The 19,897-nt window shown below is 41.1% G+C and overlaps 1 protein-coding gene across 2 annotated transcripts in view; it reads right to left on the reverse strand.

Moving 5' to 3' along the window:
- Nucleotides 1-3,244: 3,244 nt before the first annotated feature.
- The window catches only part of UBE2E3 (ubiquitin conjugating enzyme E2 E3), a 55,583-nt gene continuing 38,930 nt past the window's right edge, over nt 3,245-19,897 (reverse strand). For both annotated transcript variants that reach the window (XM_063400412.1, XM_063400413.1), the window contains exons 4-6: nt 7,169-7,301; nt 5,378-5,525; nt 3,245-4,390 (exon numbers count right to left, since the gene is read on the reverse strand). In XM_063400412.1, coding sequence (XP_063256482.1) covers nt 4,293-4,390; nt 5,378-5,525; nt 7,169-7,301 — 379 coding nt within the window. In that variant the 3' untranslated portion in view covers nt 3,245-4,292. The remainder of the gene's footprint in view (nt 4,391-5,377; nt 5,526-7,168; nt 7,302-19,897) is intronic.

Raw genomic sequence — 19,897 nt, forward strand, 5'->3', positions numbered from 1 at the left:
CTGCTAGTATGTTGGTTGCCATCTATTCTACCCAGCAACAGAGGAAGTCATAGCTGCCCTCCAGAGACGTGCATGCAGAGAGATGGGGAGAGACAAGCTGAAGCAGGCTTCCTTTTTGAAGGATTAAAAAAGGAAAAGCCCCAGTGTACTGCAGATGTTCCATCCAGCCACTATTTTGCAAGTACATGATCAGCTCCCTCATCGAAGCTGAGCACACTTGAATCGCTGGGCTGAACTCTCACTGACACAGCAAGGTCAGGCTGCAGTACAGGCAGCCGTGCTGCTGTCCTGCTTCTCCCTTTGGAACCTTTGGAGCTCCATTACATAATCCCGCCTGTTGTCCTGGAGCCTCTGCGGCCACTTTCACTTTCAGTCAGGAGTGTTAGTGAGGGAAAGGGAGGGGGCTCAGCCTTGGAAGTTACTGTGCAGCACAAATGCAATTGGTGCCACCAAGGAGAAGCTGAAGGGGTGCTGTACATAAAGCAGTGCCAAGATCCCAAATGCATCTGTTTCCCTAACTATAGCACAGGCTGCCTGAATGCAACACTGCTTTATGGCTGAGTCAAATCACACTTTAGTCACACTACTGTCACTGCCCTTTGCAACTGCTTTAGTCCAGGGTTCCTGCATAAGCCTTCCTTTTTTCACATAAGTATCCATTGATGATTTTTGCTGAAGAAAATGCAGGCAAGTTAGAATTCCCTCTTCAGCCTGCAGTCAGGAGCCCTTCCTTTGCTGCAGGGGCAAAAGGCCATGAGCTCTATGTAGAAGCTACTGTGGTCTGCAGTTTTCTTCTCTCCAGGACTGTGGAGACCCAGGCAGGGCCCTGGGACACCCATGCAGCCAGGGCTGCCCCATGGCTCAGAACTGCACCCAGCCACTGCAAAGCCCCTCGGCCAGAGCCCTGCAGCTCTCCTGTCATGGTGCAGGCAGCTGAGAACTGGAGGCATGGTGCATGGAGGCATGGTGCAGGCCTCTGAGAGACCACAAATCTGCAGCTCCCATGGGAAGGTGAAGAAAGGAAGAAGCTTGGGCTCTTGTGCCACAAAGCCTGGAAGAGTTTCCTTTTCCCCCCAGGAGGTAGGGAGGGAGCAGCGCAGGAACCAGGTCCGGTTCAGTTGCTTTCCTCACGAGGCTGTGCAAGCCTGGCCCATGCCTTGGGCTGCCCTGCAGTCTTGTTGGCCATGAGTCCCTTCCCTTCCTGGCTATAGACTTGGAATGATCACTACTCCACATTGATCAGCAAGACTGTCCCTACATCAGGCACACCACACATCACTGAGACACCAAGAACAAGGCTGATATTTATTATCCTCTCCACTGTATGTAATATCTTTATTTTACAACACTTACATTTACCCATCCCTTCTCACTTGCTCTGAACGTAGCCACCAGCTCAGCTGAAGAGGTGTTTGCCCCTTCTGTTCCTCAGCAGTGTCACAGGCTGGGACTGCTGGTTTCCACTCCAGATCTCTTTATGCTGGATCATCATGGAGCCCAGTTTGGGCAGCTTCCCAGCCAGCTGCACACATTCCCCATTCAAATCCCAGAGACAACAGAAAAAGAAAAGACCATCCAAAATTGAGAAGAGGGCATGTGCAGTATCTTTAGCTTTACACAAAAATGTCATTTCAGTTCACTTTTTTTCCAAATACAGAGCCCAGTGATTGGTGATAATTTTCTGTTCTATCTTCTTAAAACAATAAAAGAGGATCAATGCCATTCTTTGGTAGCATACAGGATTCACCCCAGCATAGCCAGGTAGAAAACAGTTTGAAACACCAGATGCTCTTTGTAACCAGTGCTTTGGATATTTTTCCAGTGGGGGTTTCTTCCCTCCCCATGAAAACAGACACACATTCTCATTTAACAACTAATTGATTTATTTAACAATACAAATTTCTTTCTACTGCATGGTTTAGCAGAGAGAACTTGAGAAACAAAATTAGCTTCTTTTCTTTTTCTTTTAAAGTTTAAATGTTTACACAAAAACAACCTTTACTTCAGTAAATATAAAATTTACACACAAAAAAAATCTACATTAAAAAAGAACAGAATCATGACAAACCAACAAAAACCAAAAAAATCAAAACAAAAAAAAAAGAGGATGGGAATTCAGTGTAAAGGATCCAATTGCAAGGAAGGCAAGATGGGGCAACACTAACAAGGCATCCCATTTGTACACCTAGGTATCTGAAGTTTTAGGTACAATACAAACCCAACATACATTAAAATTAGAATGAAAACCTGTATTTTTATACCATAGTGTTTCATGATATAAATATCTGTAAATTCTGTAGGCAACACAGTCAATGCATGAACTCCACAGGTTGCTCTCCCCTGGAAGGTCACTGGAGTGGTTACGAGCACCGTGCCCACGCGTGCACCACTGGGCAGCAGGGAGCAGACTTCAGACGTGCAGCCCGGATGTGATAGCCCCTTGTTTCTTTGCCAATCTGTGCTATTTCTCACACATCCAATGACATGACAAGAAATTCTGGTCACCTTCAGCAGTGATTTCCAGCACTTCATCTCCTGGCATTAGTCTGTTACCTGACTTAGGCATATTCACCTGCCAGATCCTGTTTCTCATTCCCTTTTGCACTTTTTAACCTGAACTCTAAAGCTATCTTGTAGCTACCAAGAGAGACTGGCTTCTAGGTTGAGATATTTGGGATACACAGTTCTTCAAGCCACCTTCAGGCATCTGTAGAAATATTTAAAGTAGGGTGGAGAATTCATGGTCCAAGGTTACGTGATACAAAAACCAGGGACCTGTATAGTAATGGTTAACTTTAGATGTAAATTTTTAGCATTTTTGTATTGCTTTAATATTTAAACTTAACATTCAGTTTTCATATATTAAATGAGCAGAGCATCTTATTGAAGGAAGTACTAGGTTATCTCTGAAAACACCAGGTAGTAAGGGAGACTGTAAAATTTAAAATTTAAAATTAAGTGTCATTTAAAAAAATGTTTAAAGGAATCAAGTCTCTTTTTTTTTAATAATCAATATTGTGACTGGCAAACTATAAAATCTTAAATTATAAAACTATTAGTGACTCTACCTTTTAAACTGTATGTATTATAAAGCTGTATTTTCGTACTTACAGATGTTACAAAATTTCCAAGGCAGAAAGTGAAGGGGGGAAAAAGTAATCTAAAATACTTTTAGAGATTTCATTTTTACTATGAAAGGTTATTTTCCCCACAGCTGTTTTTATGTCATATAAATCTGATTAAATTTATTGTACTCCTCACTTTTCTGGGTAGATGATAGAGTGTTCAATCATGCTTTGGAAGACCTTTTTCAATGGATAACTCAGTTCTCTAGGTCAGCAAGTCCAACTTGCTTTACTCAGAAACAAAAGCACCAGACTAACTTGGCCCTCCTCCTGCAAAAAACCCTTTGTAGCAAGTCTGAGGCAGCCTGTTCTGGGAGCAGGATTGGCCCTGAAGCAACCAGCTACGTTAACTTCTGGAGTAAGCACAGGAAATGTGATCATTTCAGCTTGAGAAAGAGCTGAAAAGTACTCAATTTCAGAAAACTTTAGAAATTTCACTTGTTCTGTTAAAAACAAAACAGGGAAAACTTAATCCACAGGTGTGCATTAAACATTTAATAGCAAGCCTTTGCTTATGTATATTAATTTAAAAATTATCCACAGGGATCTGTGATACATTGGCCTTGCCTTGTTACTATAATTAAATTTATTAAAATATTAATTTAAAACAGGAAAACAAAGAAACTACTCCTTGGGGAACATGTTTATTGTGTTTGAGATGATACACTGGGTGCTCTCTGAGCTACAAAGGGAAAAAGGAAATCCTTTCATTACAAACTGACAAAGGTAAAAGTTAAAACAGTTTTCACAACAGCATGTACCACATATTGGAAATAGATCTGGGTTTAATACAAATGACATAATTCCTAGTAATCTACAGCTACCTTTAATAACTTCATACAGATAATGAATTAGGCTAAAATGCACTATAATATTTGGTTGACTTCAGGAACAGTATCCTTAGTACATCACAAAATACATTTTGATATCCCAAAGAAGCAAGACTTGCAAGTAGGCATTTTAAACATACTAATCTACAGCTACAAACTTCTACTCTTGATAGCATTTACCTTTTTGGGGGGCAGTATCCCAGTCTTCAAAAGGATAAAAGCAGAGTAGAATCAGTATAACATATACACAGAAGTCCGTATTGTAAAGGCTATAAAGATTTGTTGCACACTGCAAAGTTGCCTTCTGCACCTTCACACTGCACAAGTAGTTTGTCATTTATGTTGCATATCTCTTGGTCCACTGTCTGGCTATCCTGTCATGTTCTGCTCTGTTGGTCAGGTACTGAGTGGCTATGCTTCCAACCAGAGGGTCAGCTGCAAAAGGCAGGAGAAAATGCATCAGAAGCCATCCCACAAGTAACAAAAATCCCCAAGCAAAAACACATTTTAAAACACAGCATCCATTCAAAATATAGTTTAGACTGATAGTGGAGCTCTTATCGTATAAGACACTTCCAAGAAAGCACACATGGACAAAGCACAACAAAGAGAAAAAGAAATCTATTGGGGTTATCTGCATATGCATGAATCTTGCCTCAGGCAGGTGCTCTGCTTTCACCTCTTTGGCGATATTCAGCAAATGCTGCCTGGCGCCCTCCTGCCAGGGCGGTGCACAGCACCAGTGTGAGTTAGAGCATTAGGGCTGCAAACACACGGAGCTGCTTCAGGACTCATCAAGCCTTTGTACCGAAGAGGCTGATCCATCTCTCCCAACAGTGGTCACTTTCGTAAGTGAACGGCAGCGCTATTGCTCAGTTCCTGCCCTGACCGCAGGCAATTAACACCCGCTCCCTAATGACTCTGGTCACACAAGTTGTTGCTGAGTGAGACCCCGTACTGCTTCCGTGGAGCTCCTCCCCTCCCCACAGGATCAAGAAAGTCTCTTTGAAAAAGGGAGAGTTCTCTCTGAACATTTGCAAGATTAAACCTTTCAACTGCTGTCTTAAGGGACTTCCCGCAGCCCCTTCCCACACACAGGATTTATAACTCAGGAGAATGTTGCTCCTTTTCTAGATTAAACACTCATTTGCTGGAGCTCCTTCAATACAGACCTCCAGTGACATCAGCTTATTTTCTCTATCATAGCTTAGAAAAAAAAAAAATGTACTTAGTGCCATTTACTTTTTGTTGTGTCACAGGAGTGAAAAACACCATTAAAAGTGGGACCACGTGCAAACTGGAGTGCTTCATTGCAAATTTCAAAATTATTACATTTTATTTAATCTGCACGCAATCAAATATACAAATTACATTCCATGGCAACAAAGTCAAACAACTGAGAGTCACTTATCAGCTCCTTACCTGGGTTGCAGTCTGTCAGGAGAGAACAAATAGACAGCAGAACCTTTGAAATAGTCAAAGCAGGGCTCCAGTTGTCCTTCAGGATGTCCAGACAGATGACTCCCTGACTGTTGATGTTGCAGTGATAAATTCTGGTGCGGAAAGTGACCTGGAATCACAGCACGAGAGACAGAGAGAGTCATTCAGCGCTGCCCAGGCATGGAGCCCCCTGGCTCTGAGCAGCCTGTGACACTCCCAGTTCTGCAGAGCTCCTGCTCCTCTCTGCTCAGCTTCCAAACCACAACTGTGTAACACAAGAGTGACTATTCTCTGTAGCCAGGGCTGCCTTTAAGAAACCTACCATGATGAGATTAAGGGCATAAACTGCTTTAACACAGACTCTCTCTAGGGTACCCACAAAAATTAGGACCTACTTACAGTAAGGTAGCTATTTAGTGAATATACCACATGTCAGGAACATTCTAATCACAAATGAAACTTTACTGTGGTTTCTGAAGGTGAAGGAGTTCACAGAATTTGTCTACATGTGCAGTATTGGTTGATCTTTTTCTTTCTTTCAAAAGCCTAAATACAGACTATGAAAATTAGTCTTGTTAAATTAACAATGAAATCTTTGTCCTTACCCTTCATTAGGCAGAATATAATATACAGCCAAAACAATGCTATTAGACTAATTAAATCCATCCTTGTTTTTGAATTATTTCAGACTAAAATTCATAGAGCATGTGAACATTCTGCACAAATAAGAAGTGAGAAATACATGACTGCTTTAATTGCACAAAGCACAAGAAAATAGAGAAATTTTTCTTTTTCATACTGATAAGGGGGGAAGTGGAATCCACAATGTATCCTGAAAATCCAAAAACTATCATGCTCTAAAAAAATCTACACGATTCAAATGAGGAATTTGTCTTAAACTGTGCATCACTTCAGTGTAACATCCTTAACTCAGAACAAATTAAATGAAGGTATTACATTTATAGTAACAAAGTTATAGCCCACAAAACTGTAAGTCAGAGAATGTTATGTGGTAGAATGTATTCAGTTGTGAGAGTTTTGCAGTGTTTTTTTCCGGTGATTTGGTCAAGAGCTGTAAATTTGGCAGTAAGAGAGGGGAAAAAAGAGGGGAAAAATGACCTTTAAATTCTTTCACACTCATTAATAAATTACAATTTATTAGGTGTCCATACTATTTCTGAGCAAGGAATTCACATTTTAATTTAAGATCAGTTTCATTTAATAAAAAGAGCTTTTGCTCAAAAATTTTATCAAACAAGATTGCTGATTTTAGCAGTAGTAACTAGGCATTTTAAAATAATGAAAATTCATCACACTAATTTACCCAATTTTAAGTCACAATATAACATTCCAGTTTCCTACATGAACTTATTTTAGCTTTTTCTTATTTTGTTAAAAATTACATGATAATAGAATCTGGCTCATAACAGAAAAGACTATTATACATATACTTTAGTAGCTAGAATGAGAAGAGGGAAACACAAGAAAGTCTTGTGTTGTCTTCTACTAGAATTTCTTGAATCTTACCTCTTGATCAGAATTATCATCTCATTTATCACTTGGTGAAGTTTGGAAATCAGTACTGACTGGGGTAATCAAGAAGTAAATGAGATGGGATTTTTCTGAGACTGCAAGCCAAGATTTTGGGCCTTGTAGTTTTCAAGAGACCATAAACGAATTTGATATTCAGAAAGTGATGAGCACTCACTTGGCTGCAAGCTGCATTCTTCCCATATGAAAAAATGATAAGTATGATAAAAACCTTACCCTTACCTTTGGTGGCTTGAATGGATAGTCAGATGAAAATGTGATATCCAAGAAGAAAACGCCTCCTTCATATACAGAACCGGGAGGTCCAAGTATAGTAGATCTCCATTCATAAATGTTATCTCCTTTAGGGCCGGCACTGTGTAAAGAGAAAGGAGAGGGAAAGAAAGAGTCAGATGTACCTTTGAGAGAGGCACTTTATGGATTTCCTTCAGCATTCATTTTATTTAATGAAAAACCCATTTGACTATTTTTAACACCTGCCCAACTTCCAGCTGATTCCAGTGGGCTTGGTGTTTTAAACTGGCACAAAAGCTGGGTACTCTGCTGTCCCTTTGGAGAAACAGCAATGAAACAGTTTGACCGTGAACTGGTTTTTCACTGTCCAAAACATATCCCCAGACCTATTTTCTTGAGTATGTCGTTGCTCTGAGGTTCTATACCACCTTTTAATCACCCTTTCTCCAGCACACCTTCAATGCCATCATGTTCATACACAAAAGAAGTTTTACATCTTGTCCACATTCATCTTCTCCAAGCATTTAATGGATCATGCCCTCATAAAAAATGTGGCTTTCAGGTATATTGGTACACATTTATTGCTACTTGTTTCATAGGCTACAGTGAAATGTTACACCCTTGGGCAGCAAAACTAGGGAAGGGAGAGAGACTCAAGTAACATGGAATTGAGCTTCTTGCAGCAGTCATTCCAAATAACTGTTTCTTCAGGATATATTTGTGTTATGCTCTCGGCAATCAGCAATGAGACAGCGAGCCAAAAATACTTTATTTTAAGAAATACAATACTGAATGCATTTCTCACTAAGGGGAAGGTTACTGCGTAATTAATTACTAAAGATTTGAAAAAATGGATAATGAACCTACCTTTTCTCAACTTCTGAGGTATCACTAATGTCATTATCACACAGTAACCATCTAACCTCCTCACACAGTAACCATCTAACCTCCTCACAAAAAAACCTAACAAAACAATAAGCCCTTCTGCCCCTCCCCCCCCCCCCCCCCCCCAAAAAAGAAACCACCACCAAAAAAATCCAATCTTTAAGCAAGTCTGGATAAAAATTAACCTAACCTTCCACAAAGCGTCCTGAACCCACCCTGCTGAGATCCAAACTTACTGAACTGACTGCTGTGGAGAACAACAGCTCTGAGCTCCCTGAGCTCAGATTGATCACATCTATGCAGATAAGTCAATAACAGCACTGTAAAAGATCCTTTCAGTTCTCCCCAGCTGGGCACTTCCCAGGCACCACCTCCATGTCCCGGGCATACTGAAGCAGCCCCATCCTTCTCCCTCTGTGGTGCCAGGGACAGACCCAGGACTGTCACACGTGATTGCACATGGAGCGAGCAACAGGGCACGGCCCCACACTGCAGCCTGGGGATTTGCTGTTTCTGGAACTGCTCGACACACAGAGAAAACTCCCCACAAATGTTAAGGCTCTTCCCATGTCATGTCACCCCTGTATTTGTCACACGTCTGCTTGCAGTCTGTAACACAGCATGCTGGACATTCATCCTTACTATGGAGTCAGACATGGAGACACTCATCAGAGTCAAGGAGTGTGAGCAGTCTGCACCATGGATCTGCAATCCCCACATGAAAATGTAGCTATTTTTACATTAAGAGCATATTTGAGAGAAAATGCTGATTTTGATTATGAATTCTCTTTCAATTCATAATTTTCCAAGTTTTTTTTTATCCTGTAGACATTTCACATACCAAATGTTGCCATTCTTTCATAAACAGGAAAATATAATAATGGAATTTGGATGATACCCTATTTAATTAAAAAAATTACAAAGCTGCAGCTATTTTCCTGTTGCCAAAATAAAGTAGGTAAAAAAGAGAATAGTAGGTAGGTAAAGTAGGTAAAGTAGGTAAAAAGAGAATGCTGGCCTCCAGAGCACAGCTAGGGAAAAAAAACCCAACAACCCTACAAGTGCTGTCAAATATAACATTTGGGTCTAAAATCTTACTTTCTATTTGCAATGCATGCTTAAAAGTGAAAGGAAAATACTAGATACATTTTAAGGAAAAAGGAAAGGGAAAACCAGAAACAAACAGGTCCATTTTTGGTAATGCAATGAACCATTTGTACCTTGAGTCACTGCAGAAGATAATTTTATTCATGCTCCCTAAAAAGCAATTATTGTAAGAACTGAAAATATTGGGGCAATAATGACAACATTTAAAACCCACACAGGCCACTGAAATGTTTCAATTAATTCTTGACATTCATTAAGCTTACAGCTAATTAGTATTGTGCTTGAAAACCAAATTTCTGTGGAGCAAATCAATGTCAGCATTAGATGTCCTAATGACTGTTTTATAGTTTAATGCTGAGGTTAGTGCTCTTGCCCTGCATGTCAGGTACCTTTCTTTCATGCACCTCCAAGAGCTGGATGCAATTCAATCAAATTAATGAGATGGATGTATCAAAGCAGTGACATGTTCCAGCCCAATGACTGTCACAATTAAGTGCAGCACCAGTCAGGGTCAAACCATCTGGTAATCGCTTCCCAAGTCAGAGCAGGGCATCCCCGAGCTGGTAGCCACAAGCCCAGTGCCACGGCCCTCTGCCTGCTACATCTGCTCTTCTCCTCTACGCTACCACAGCAATTCAGAAAAGGATCGGGTACAACACAAGGGTTGCAAGGCTCTAACCTTGTAACAGAAGAAAATGCTATGTTTGAAACTCACCCTAACTGCTGAGCAAAGATTGCTGCAATGTCAACAGAAACACAAACTGCAAGAATAACTGCACGTAGAGAAAGGAGAAAATTTTAAATTTTATAATAATATATAATAACTGATTGAGATTTGTTAAATTTCTATTTAACAGCTGAAGCAGTGTCTCACTTCCAGTGGGGTAAAAGATGCCCCTGCTTCACTAGCAGCCTAAAATTCCCTGCAATTGCTACATTATTGATTTGAGGAGACACAAGACCACAGACCAGAGTCAAGAGATGTCACCTGGCTTTGGCAACCTGGCTTTGGCAACCTGTATATTTCCACTAGGAACCGTCCCCAGCCAGCCATACTCCCCTTCTGACTTCTGTATAAATGCCAAGGTAATCTTTCCTGGAACAAATCCACTTCCTCTACGACTCAGCAGAAGCCAGCAGAGCCATTCCCAGCAGCGGCAGCCCCTGCAGTGATTTCCACAGGGACAGGGCAGTGAGTTCCACCCCCTTGGCTGCCTGCAGGCAGAGCAGACAGTGCAGCCCTGCCCGCCCCAGGCCACAGCTCGCTCGTGTCCGAGCTGCGAGCGCTGCTGCAGCCCCGCTGGGGGCACTGCCCTCGGCTCAGCCTCGCAGAGCATCACCCGGGGCTGCAGAGAGACACGGGGAGGGAACCGCTTCTCCAGTCCCAGAGAACAGCAGGAAACCCACGCTGAAAGCTGCAGTAAGGAAGCTTTACTCTGCCCAACTTTCTATTGAAAGTATTTTCTATTAACATTTTATATTGATACAACCAGTAGAAATGCTGTCCTCCTGCTGGGCACCAAAGAGGCTGGCACAGGAGACCTTCTAGGGGCTGTTCTTGAGCTCTTCCTTCCCTGAAGCTCTCCTGGTGTTCAAGAGACTTTCCTACCGCGAGCACAGGCTGCAACCATCTCACCTAAAACCCCGAGAACTGTGATGAGTGACAGCCGAGGACTCCTTCTCACTGTCTGTCTCACTGGACAGAACAGCCCAGGCACAGCACTACAGTGGAGAACGTCCATGGTTTTCTTCCCCTTCTCTATTCACCACAGACAGACTCAGCTCCTTGCAACTTCCCACATGGACTCTATACAGACAAAAAAATCCTTCTCTGTCCAGTCCTTTAAAACACAAAATCTTGATGGAGCAACAGGTCTGATGACAGTGTTTTGGCTACAGAGTGTACAAGTGCAGCCCATTGATAACAGACTGCTCTTCTCCTAAATTAGCTTCAGAACATCACAAACTCCATAAAGGCATCAATACTTCAGTCTCAATAAAAAATCCACTTGACAATTTTTTTACAGTATGGGCTAAAAAAATCTCATGCAAAATAACAAAGCAATTTAATTGAAGTGACAAAATATTATTTCCAAAATTAGAGGGGTTTACTTCATACATTAAAGATGGATTGCTTTTTAAAAATTAATTACAGTTAACTGGCTGCATCTGCTTCCTAAGCAAATATTCATTATGCCACTTCACTGAGGCTTATATACCTGATAACCATGCTGTAGCCAAGATAGTCCATTGAACAGATTTAATTTACAGTGTGACTTCAGCTGGTGAATTTGAAAAGACATGAGGTTAAACTTGAGAGGTTAAACACCAGGTCTTTCAAGCCTAACTCTGCTGAACCCTGGCTCTCAAGTTTCCCAAAGATGAGGAACAGCTTTTCTAGCACAGTGTTAAGAGCATTCATGTGGATGCAGCAGCATTCACACCAGCAAGAAACCTGTTAGACTCCCAACGATTACAGAAATACAGGTTCAGCTTTTGTTACAATTCATTAAATCAGAATGCATTGAAGATGCCCATATGGAACTAAATGCAGGACAAGAAACTAGGACAAGAAATTTCCAATCTACATGATGCATTTTGCTTTCTGTACTTGCTAAATGCAATGCTGTCAACTGCACTCCTCTAAAACACTCCAAATTTGGCAACAAAATGCAACTTCATAGTACAGAGACTGTGCCAATTGAGAAGCAAAAGGATGAAGGAAAATGTAATTTGGCTAGATTTGATGTTCACTCACTGTTATGCTTTATTATGATATAGAATATGGGTCTGCAATAGCATACAACTGAGGGTGGGTGTGTTTTTAGGAAGCTTCCAACAGTGAAGTCTGTCAGACTCTGAAAGTCTTATGAGAAATGTCATTGGTATCATAAAACTAAAGGTACTGGTCTACACCTCAGGAAAACCACCAGGGGTGCCTACATGGCACAGGGGTAAGTGGTGTAACATTTTCTCATTCTCCTCTCAAAGACTCCACCCTCAGGTGTGATACCCAAGCAGGCAGAATCATAGAACTGTAAAGACTGGAAGAGATCTCCACTGATCATTATAAAGGCAGCAGCTAACAAACCAAATGGGGCACCTAGGGTGAGAATTACATAAGGAAAGACCTCCCTCCATCCTTCCCAAATGTTTATTTCAAAATGAGATTCAGCAAAACAAAAACTCTTGTAAGTTCTTCACAGACTGCTCAGCCACAACTCTGTCACTGTGATTTTTACAGCAGTGTAAATGAAGACAGTGCTTTAAGAGAGGAGTAAGATATCTCTTTTGATTTCTCTTCTTTCAACTGAAGGTACTAAGTAAAGAAAGAAAAATGCCCTCAAGCATGTTCCACAACCTTGTGCTTGAAAAATCCACTTCATAATGCTACAGAATAGTGAAGTTCTGCAAAATCTTCAGCACAGCTTTGGAAATTAACTTTTACAAATCCTGCTGGACAAAAGGCACTCAGGATGTTACCAGCAGAAAAGGCTGTGTTTTGGACACCACTGTCTCAGCTAAAGCTGTTGGATGATCTAGTTCAGAGTTACACCGTGAGATACTAAAGGAGCTGTGACAGATCCCATCAGCATATACAAGTCAGGCAAATACACAGACCCCACCTCCAGGGAGTCTGCCTGCTTCACCCTCTCAGCTTCTGACCTTGATGAACTCATTTCCAGCAGAAGAAAAATGCCCCAAGCTCAGGTAACTTCAGCTTATCGCAGAGGTGGAGATTCATATTCACCATGCAGGGTATCTAGTGTGGATGCGTGCCCCTCAAACTATCCAGACAATCAGGGTAGAGAGAAGAGTGACTGCAGCACATGGAACATCTGAATACTCCCCAATGCCAACGTTTTCCATCTCCCTCTGGTGACACCTACTTTTCACCAGCAGCATGGGGAGCCTGGCTCCTAACTCAAGCCACTAAGCTCAGCACTTGAGAAAATCCTCCTCATCCCTCCATGCAGTGAGAGAGTGAGTGAAAACACTCACTAGTGTGTGTCTAGAGCTAGACAACTCCATCTTGTAGCACACTACCTTTTTCTCTAGCTACAGATACACACTGACATGCTGCTGGTAATTAAAGAACAAAAAATAATCTCACAAGCAACCAGAGGATCTCTATCTGGTGCAAGCTGAGTGGCTCAGTGAGGCCTGGAAAGAGCAGAAATCACTAACCAATAGTTACGTTTTAATGTTAAGCATAGGAATAGATAATGCTCAAAATATTTTCTTACTTTGATATTTTCAACATTATGAAGAAAATTTATCCATTATCCTTTTTTTCTTAATTCTCTTTTCCAAGAGTGGAGCACTCTTGTGTATTTGCTTATAGAGTGCAAGAAAGGAAATGAACATTAATTAAAAGGCAAATGTTTGTGGGTGGCTTTCAGTACTGTGACCTGTGACAAGCATGGATAGCAATTTCCATTTTCTTCATTTTTCAATGCCTTGTTTAAAGGGCTCTCTGGAGTGCTTATTCTCAGCACTCTTATTATCACTACCAGTGCCTGTGCACCTCTACTTACAGAATCTGGGTGCTACATCCCAGGCAGCATTCTGATTTCACTGGCAAGAGCTACAAGTATAGCCCTAATTTTAGGATTACAGCATTTTCCTAAGGTTGGACACATGAGGGCTGTCCATAGCAATGTATCAAAACCATGCAGAAAACATGTTTTGATAAGGTGCTCACAGCTATTAAGGTTTACATGTTATGTGCATTTTTTTACAAGAAAAAGTTTCAGTCTACAACTGTTTTTATTTTACCTGCCACTGAACTACCTGCTACAGTTGTTTGCTGGAAAAGGTTATTTACTGCTTCTAGCAGATCCACAGAGGCTCTGTGGAATTAAGAATACAAGGATCTAGTTCAGTCATTTCCTTCTGTCCTTCTGTCATTTCCCTAAAGTCTATCATGTCCTTAAGACTGAAATCTAGAAATCAGCATTAAAAAACCCCAAAACAACAAATGACCTATTTTTACCTCATGGATCCCCTGATAATTCAGCTGCTTGTAAAGCAGTGCAGGACTTGTGCCCAAGGACATGGGTCAATGCAAAGCAAGTGCAACTTGAGAGCTCCTCAAAAGCAGCGTGGCTACTCCAAGCAAAATGCTGATCCACTTGGCCAAACCATACACATTCAAAACCCACTCATGCATTATTAGCTTTATGCTTAATCGGGTGTCATTTGTCCTCCTGCAGCCGGAGCAGGGCATGAACTTTAGCCACTTGCTCTGGCTCAGAAATGTGACCATGTGGCTGTGCTTGGTTCAGGTCCCATTGCACCATGAGGGGATCTAAGCCAGTGCAGTTCTGCTATCAGTCACCCTGAAGGGAAAGATTTGTTTTAGACCAGCAGAACCTCCAGTGCTAAACTTGCTGTTAGTGGAAGAATATACACTGTTGTTAACAAAGGCAGCTAAGTTACAAATCATTTGTTTATTCCATCAAAGCTGTAATATGTAGAAAACCCAAGCAATGCATTTTGGAAAGCTGACAGTTTTTCCACTGCCTAAAGCCCCATTAAACTGGTTCATTGCTACAATAGCTTTAGATTATTTTACTCCTTGTACTCCTGCTAGTTCCTAGGACCCTTCTTTCTGCTGTTAGAAGTCTGCACAGAATCCTTCCATCTTCCAGAACAACCCAGCCAATTACAGAGGCAGAATGCTTGTAATTTTTATTTTGAAAAAATAACTAAATACCAGAACACAGTTTGCTAAATTAAACAGAAATACTTAATTTAAACCATGTAACAAAACACATCAGATTATCTATGTCTATGCTCTTGAGAGAGGAGCTGTATCCAGGCAATACACAAAAAAGTTCACCAAACATCAGTTCTGAACACAGAAATCTCCGGACTCACAGGCATGAAGAAATTTTAAATAAACCAAATGTTCAGCAAGAACTAACTTGAAATATGCACAGAAGTCCCTCCCCTGTGCCTACAGTGGAGAAATCATCCATGCTACCTAATGAAACACAGAACAGGACAGCCAGTAAAGGGAGACATTTCCTGCTACTCCACCATGTGTTCATAATAATGAAGTTTTAATTTGGCATAAAACAAAAGGTCAGCTCACTTCCATCACTGTTAAAAGACCTGTAGTGTCAAAACACTGTTTTCTAGCTAGCTGCTGATATAAAGCTCAATTTGTACTAGGGCCAGATCACTTCATTGAAGAAATTTATCAAGCAGCTACACAGTTCCCATTTTCATTCCATTCAAAATTTCTGATAAACCTGGGCTTAGCAAACACGGAAAATTTTGCTTTTCTTCTATGAGAGAGGATCCTTTTCAGCTCTCTAACACAAACAAAACTCTTTTGGGATACACATATATTTGTTCTTCAGTATGTTTAGCCTCCATACTGATTCTAGCAATTCACACTGAAAGAATCACGTGGTACCTGAGAAGTTGTACAGCCTTAGTTCAAGGTGTCTGCCCACAAATACATCCAGAAAATGTGTGCTGTGGAGTATGAGTGCAATGGAAATCTCCCAAATCCCAGAGCATCACCTTACCCACCAGACTGAGATTGCATTATCAGTAAATCATTCCGTTGTTCTGGGGCATCCACATGTTTCAGACACCAGCCACCTCCACCCTTCACTGCAAAATCTTCACATCACAAAGCTAAGTGACACTGAGAAATCCAGTTTGGGATTTCCTACCAATATTTACAATGACACCTTTAATGTCAACAAAAAGAAAAACCTATTATTCCCAACATCCCTTATGCACACCCTTCAGACAGAGGAAGAAAGAACAGTTAAAACAATTTCACTAAAAGACCTAATTAAACTAAAAATACAACTGGCTTTAAAAATGTAGTAAACTTATAAATACTTATGGCTAAGAACAATAAGTGGGCAATTTTCAAGACTAAGCCTGCAAGTTAACTAAGCTGTTGAAATGAAATCCCCAGCTATGAACCTATACTGAATATTCAAACACTAGGCAATTCCAAATGTATTAAAAATGTGACCAATGTATTTAAAAAGTCTTCTACTGCTCTGCAGATTATGTTTTGTTTCCTAAGGAAGGTACTTTCATCCAAAAATTGGAAGGAATACTTATGAACAGTGTTTTTCAAGACAGAAAGCACATTGGTGAATTAGAGAATCACCACCATTTGACAATTGAAGCCTAAAGGCAGACTCTGCGATTAAACTTGTGAACTTGGCATTAATGTTGTGGAAAATTTTGATTCTAATATCATGAAAGGATAAAGTGCAATTTATAGAACATGATTTATTCAGGTACTTCATGAAGGACCAAGAAAAAGAGAATTGCTGAGAAGTCACCTTCACTGAAATGTGTGTGTATCCACCTGTCAGGAAGATGAACACTCAACATGCCTGGTGCTCCCACGGTGGAACCTCCTCCTCACCTCCGGGATTGGGCTTCTCTACCCCTTCACAACAACAGAGCTAGAAGTTGTCTTTTCCCCATCTAAAAAATCAGCTTTCAACTTCAGCAAAGTTCTACCCACACAGAAGTAAAGACAAAACAAATCAGTCAGATAACCCTGCCTCTATTACCACACATTAACACTCTGAGTAAGAAGGACCTACTTGGGGATTTAATGACTTCTAATATGTGCATATCAGTTCTGTATTTAGAATTGTTCATACTAACTTCCTGAATGTTAACCTGTAGAGAGCACTGAATATTTTCATTCAAAAGAAATGTGTATTTTCAGCATCTAAGTCAGTTCTTGGTCCAGTCTTCCTAACCTTCTAGCACAGGCTTTCTCCCAAATGTAATTCTATTATTACTCCTAAATACTTTCCTCCTCTTGCCACTATCCATTTCCACATCAGACTGTACAGCCTAACAAACCAGAAAATGCTGTGCCATAGCTTCCTGTGCCAGATGCCTGCCCTGAAGCCATAAAAGTCTGATGCAAATATCTGCAACTAGAAAAAGGCTGTATTTCTCAAAAGTAATTGTTCTTTCCCAGTTCATACACCAAGATCTTCTCCGCCTTGCACACAATATGGACACCTTCGCAAGTCCAGCTCCTTTCCCAGCATGCTTGGGGTCACCACGTGGATTTGCTGAATTGAAAGTAGTTACCTGTTTTGAAGGGGCATGAATCTGATTAGGTGAAACTCAAGAACTTTGTTCAGCAAGATAGTTCCATGCTCAGAAGGTTTGTCTTTAGTTATGTCTCCACACTGGCTAACAAAATTTCCTACACTGAGGGTTGATTAAATGAGCTTCTCCCTTTTTTTGTTTTTCCACTGAAATGAACACCAGAACTCTGGCTATGAGCTTTAAACTCTGCTTAGAGCAAAATGATGACAAGCTTTGCATTCTGTGCAGGGGACAAGTTTATCATTGCTGACAATTTTTACATATCTAATTTATTATTTGATATTAATTGCTCTGTGGTGCTAAGCAGGTTGAGAAGTATCCAGTGACTGCTGCCAAGACTCCTGGAAGCAGCAGCTGGCTGCACGCTGGCTCGGATGTCAGCACCAGCACAGGAACTGCTGCAGTGGAGAGGAGAGCAAAGGTAGCAGCTGGAGCAGCTCAACCTGAAGTGGCTCAACACATGCTGGAATTGTATTCTGTGTGTGCAATTCCAGAGCTACAGCAGGAATAAAGTTGGGGCTCAGGATCCTGACACCATTCCACCATGTTCATTTAGTATGTGAGCTACAGAGTGACCCAACGTATTGAGCATTAACTGCCCTATACCAGCACAGGGCAGGCTCCATTTGGGTTCTGAAATGTTAGCCCAACAACGTCCACTTCACTGGTTAAACGTGAGTGCTTGGAGTTTCAAAACAAAAGCAGTTGAGGACTGGAATCTGCCTTGTGGAATGCAGAACTGGAGACAGCTGAAGTCAACACTTGGTACAGAGAATATATAAATGTAATTTGTGGATAAAAAGCATTAAAACACTGGGAATACCGACTTCAGTTCCAAAAGCAGTGCAATTCAAAGGAATAGAGAAAGCATCATGCATACAAATGCACAGAAATCAATGTCTGATATGAGTTCATTTTACTACACAAAGGTGTATTACACTAAAGAGAAATTTGAAAATAATAATAATTTCAGGGGAAAGAAAGGTCAGTTAACATCTGAGTGAAACCACATCTCACCTAGTAAAATATGTTTATTGAAAAGCCAGATTCAGCCCAACTATTGCTTCCTCTACCAATAATAATTTAATATTCAAAGCAAATGTTCTCTGTAGATATAGCTGTAGTGTAAGGAGCAGAGACTGTTTGGGTTAGCCCTGGGAACAGGGCTTTGTACCCCTCTTCTAAGGGAGCTGCCACTGCTCAGGACAAGCTAGGGAATTTGCAACCCTCACAGAATTCTGCTCTTGAACACTGGTACCACTAGGCTAAGACATGCTGGAACACCACTGTAGGAAAAGTCATTTTCCCCCCTAGCCCAGATTCAAGGCAGCTGGTGGGAAGTGGCAGCTTCGTGCCTGCAGCAGGATACAGCAGCTCAGACCTTGGGCAAATCAAAAGCACACGGACAGCACCGACACTGGTGCTGAATCCTTCTTTCCAACAGCTCAGGTAGCTGCACCAGTTGCACCACGTTCAGGAATTAGATACCACTACAACACAGACATGGAATGGCTGTGACCTTAAGAAGAAAAGGCTCAGACTTTGTCTGGTTTCTATTTGAGGCTATAAGCATGATTTATCAGCGGAGAGAATAAGCTTAATGTCTACTGCAGCAAAATTCATCAGGTTATATACAAATTAAGTATAATCTCTTCCAACATGTCCTAATATCTATTTATACATAACTCTACTTCCTTCGTATTTTCAGTCAATATAATTTAGTGAACACAATTAAGCACACATTGACTTACATTTGCAGTCTAGGAAAAGTAATATTCTTTCTGATAACAAATCTCAATAAAGCTTTTTCTCTGCTGCAAATGCCTAATGTTTAAGTAGTGCACTGCTATAAAAATTAACTTAAGACAGGCAGTCTGCTCATTGCATGCACATTGTTACTAGCAGTGAGTGTGCTGGGACTGATTGGCTGACGTTTAGATGGTAAATATTTGTAAAAAAAAGAAGTAGTAAATATTTTCTTCTTAACTATTTTTACTGCAGATATCTAAGACAAGATTAATACTCTGTTTTACATAAAGAATAATAAACATGACAGGGCAATGACTTGATAAAGGTGCACAGGTAAGGAGCAGAACAGGGCACAGAAGAAGTCTCCCAAGCCTCTGACAAGTAACCGAAGCACCAGGTCTCAGCAATTCCCATTCAGTGCTTGAAGGTTTATACATCTGAACGTGAGAAACCCCACAAACACCCCTTATCCTATAACCAGGTGTAGAAAAGTACTCCCGAGAGACAACTTACAAAACTAACTCAAATGGGAAGTTTTCTTTCTTGCTTAAATCTTCCTTAATGAAACAAAAAAAAGTGCCCAAAAATAACAATAGTAGTAGTAATAATAACCATAATGATAATAATGACAAAAAGATCAAGCTCTGGTCTGGCTCTGGGTCCCTTGCACCCAAGCACGCTACTTTAATTCCCTGGAGAAGGTTGCCAGGTGCCAGCTCCGACAGCAGTACCAAGCCCCTCTGGCGTTTTGGGCTGGGCAGGGAAGGTAACCAGCCTCATGCTCCAGCTGCTCCCAGCTGTGGTGCAGCCCTGGGGAGCACAGCATGCTGGTGTGGGCAGACTGGCACACTGGGC

This window comes from Prinia subflava, chromosome 6, assembly GCF_021018805.1.
Source record: "Prinia subflava isolate CZ2003 ecotype Zambia chromosome 6, Cam_Psub_1.2, whole genome shotgun sequence".
NCBI classification, from domain to species: Eukaryota; Metazoa; Chordata; class Aves; order Passeriformes; family Cisticolidae; genus Prinia; species Prinia subflava.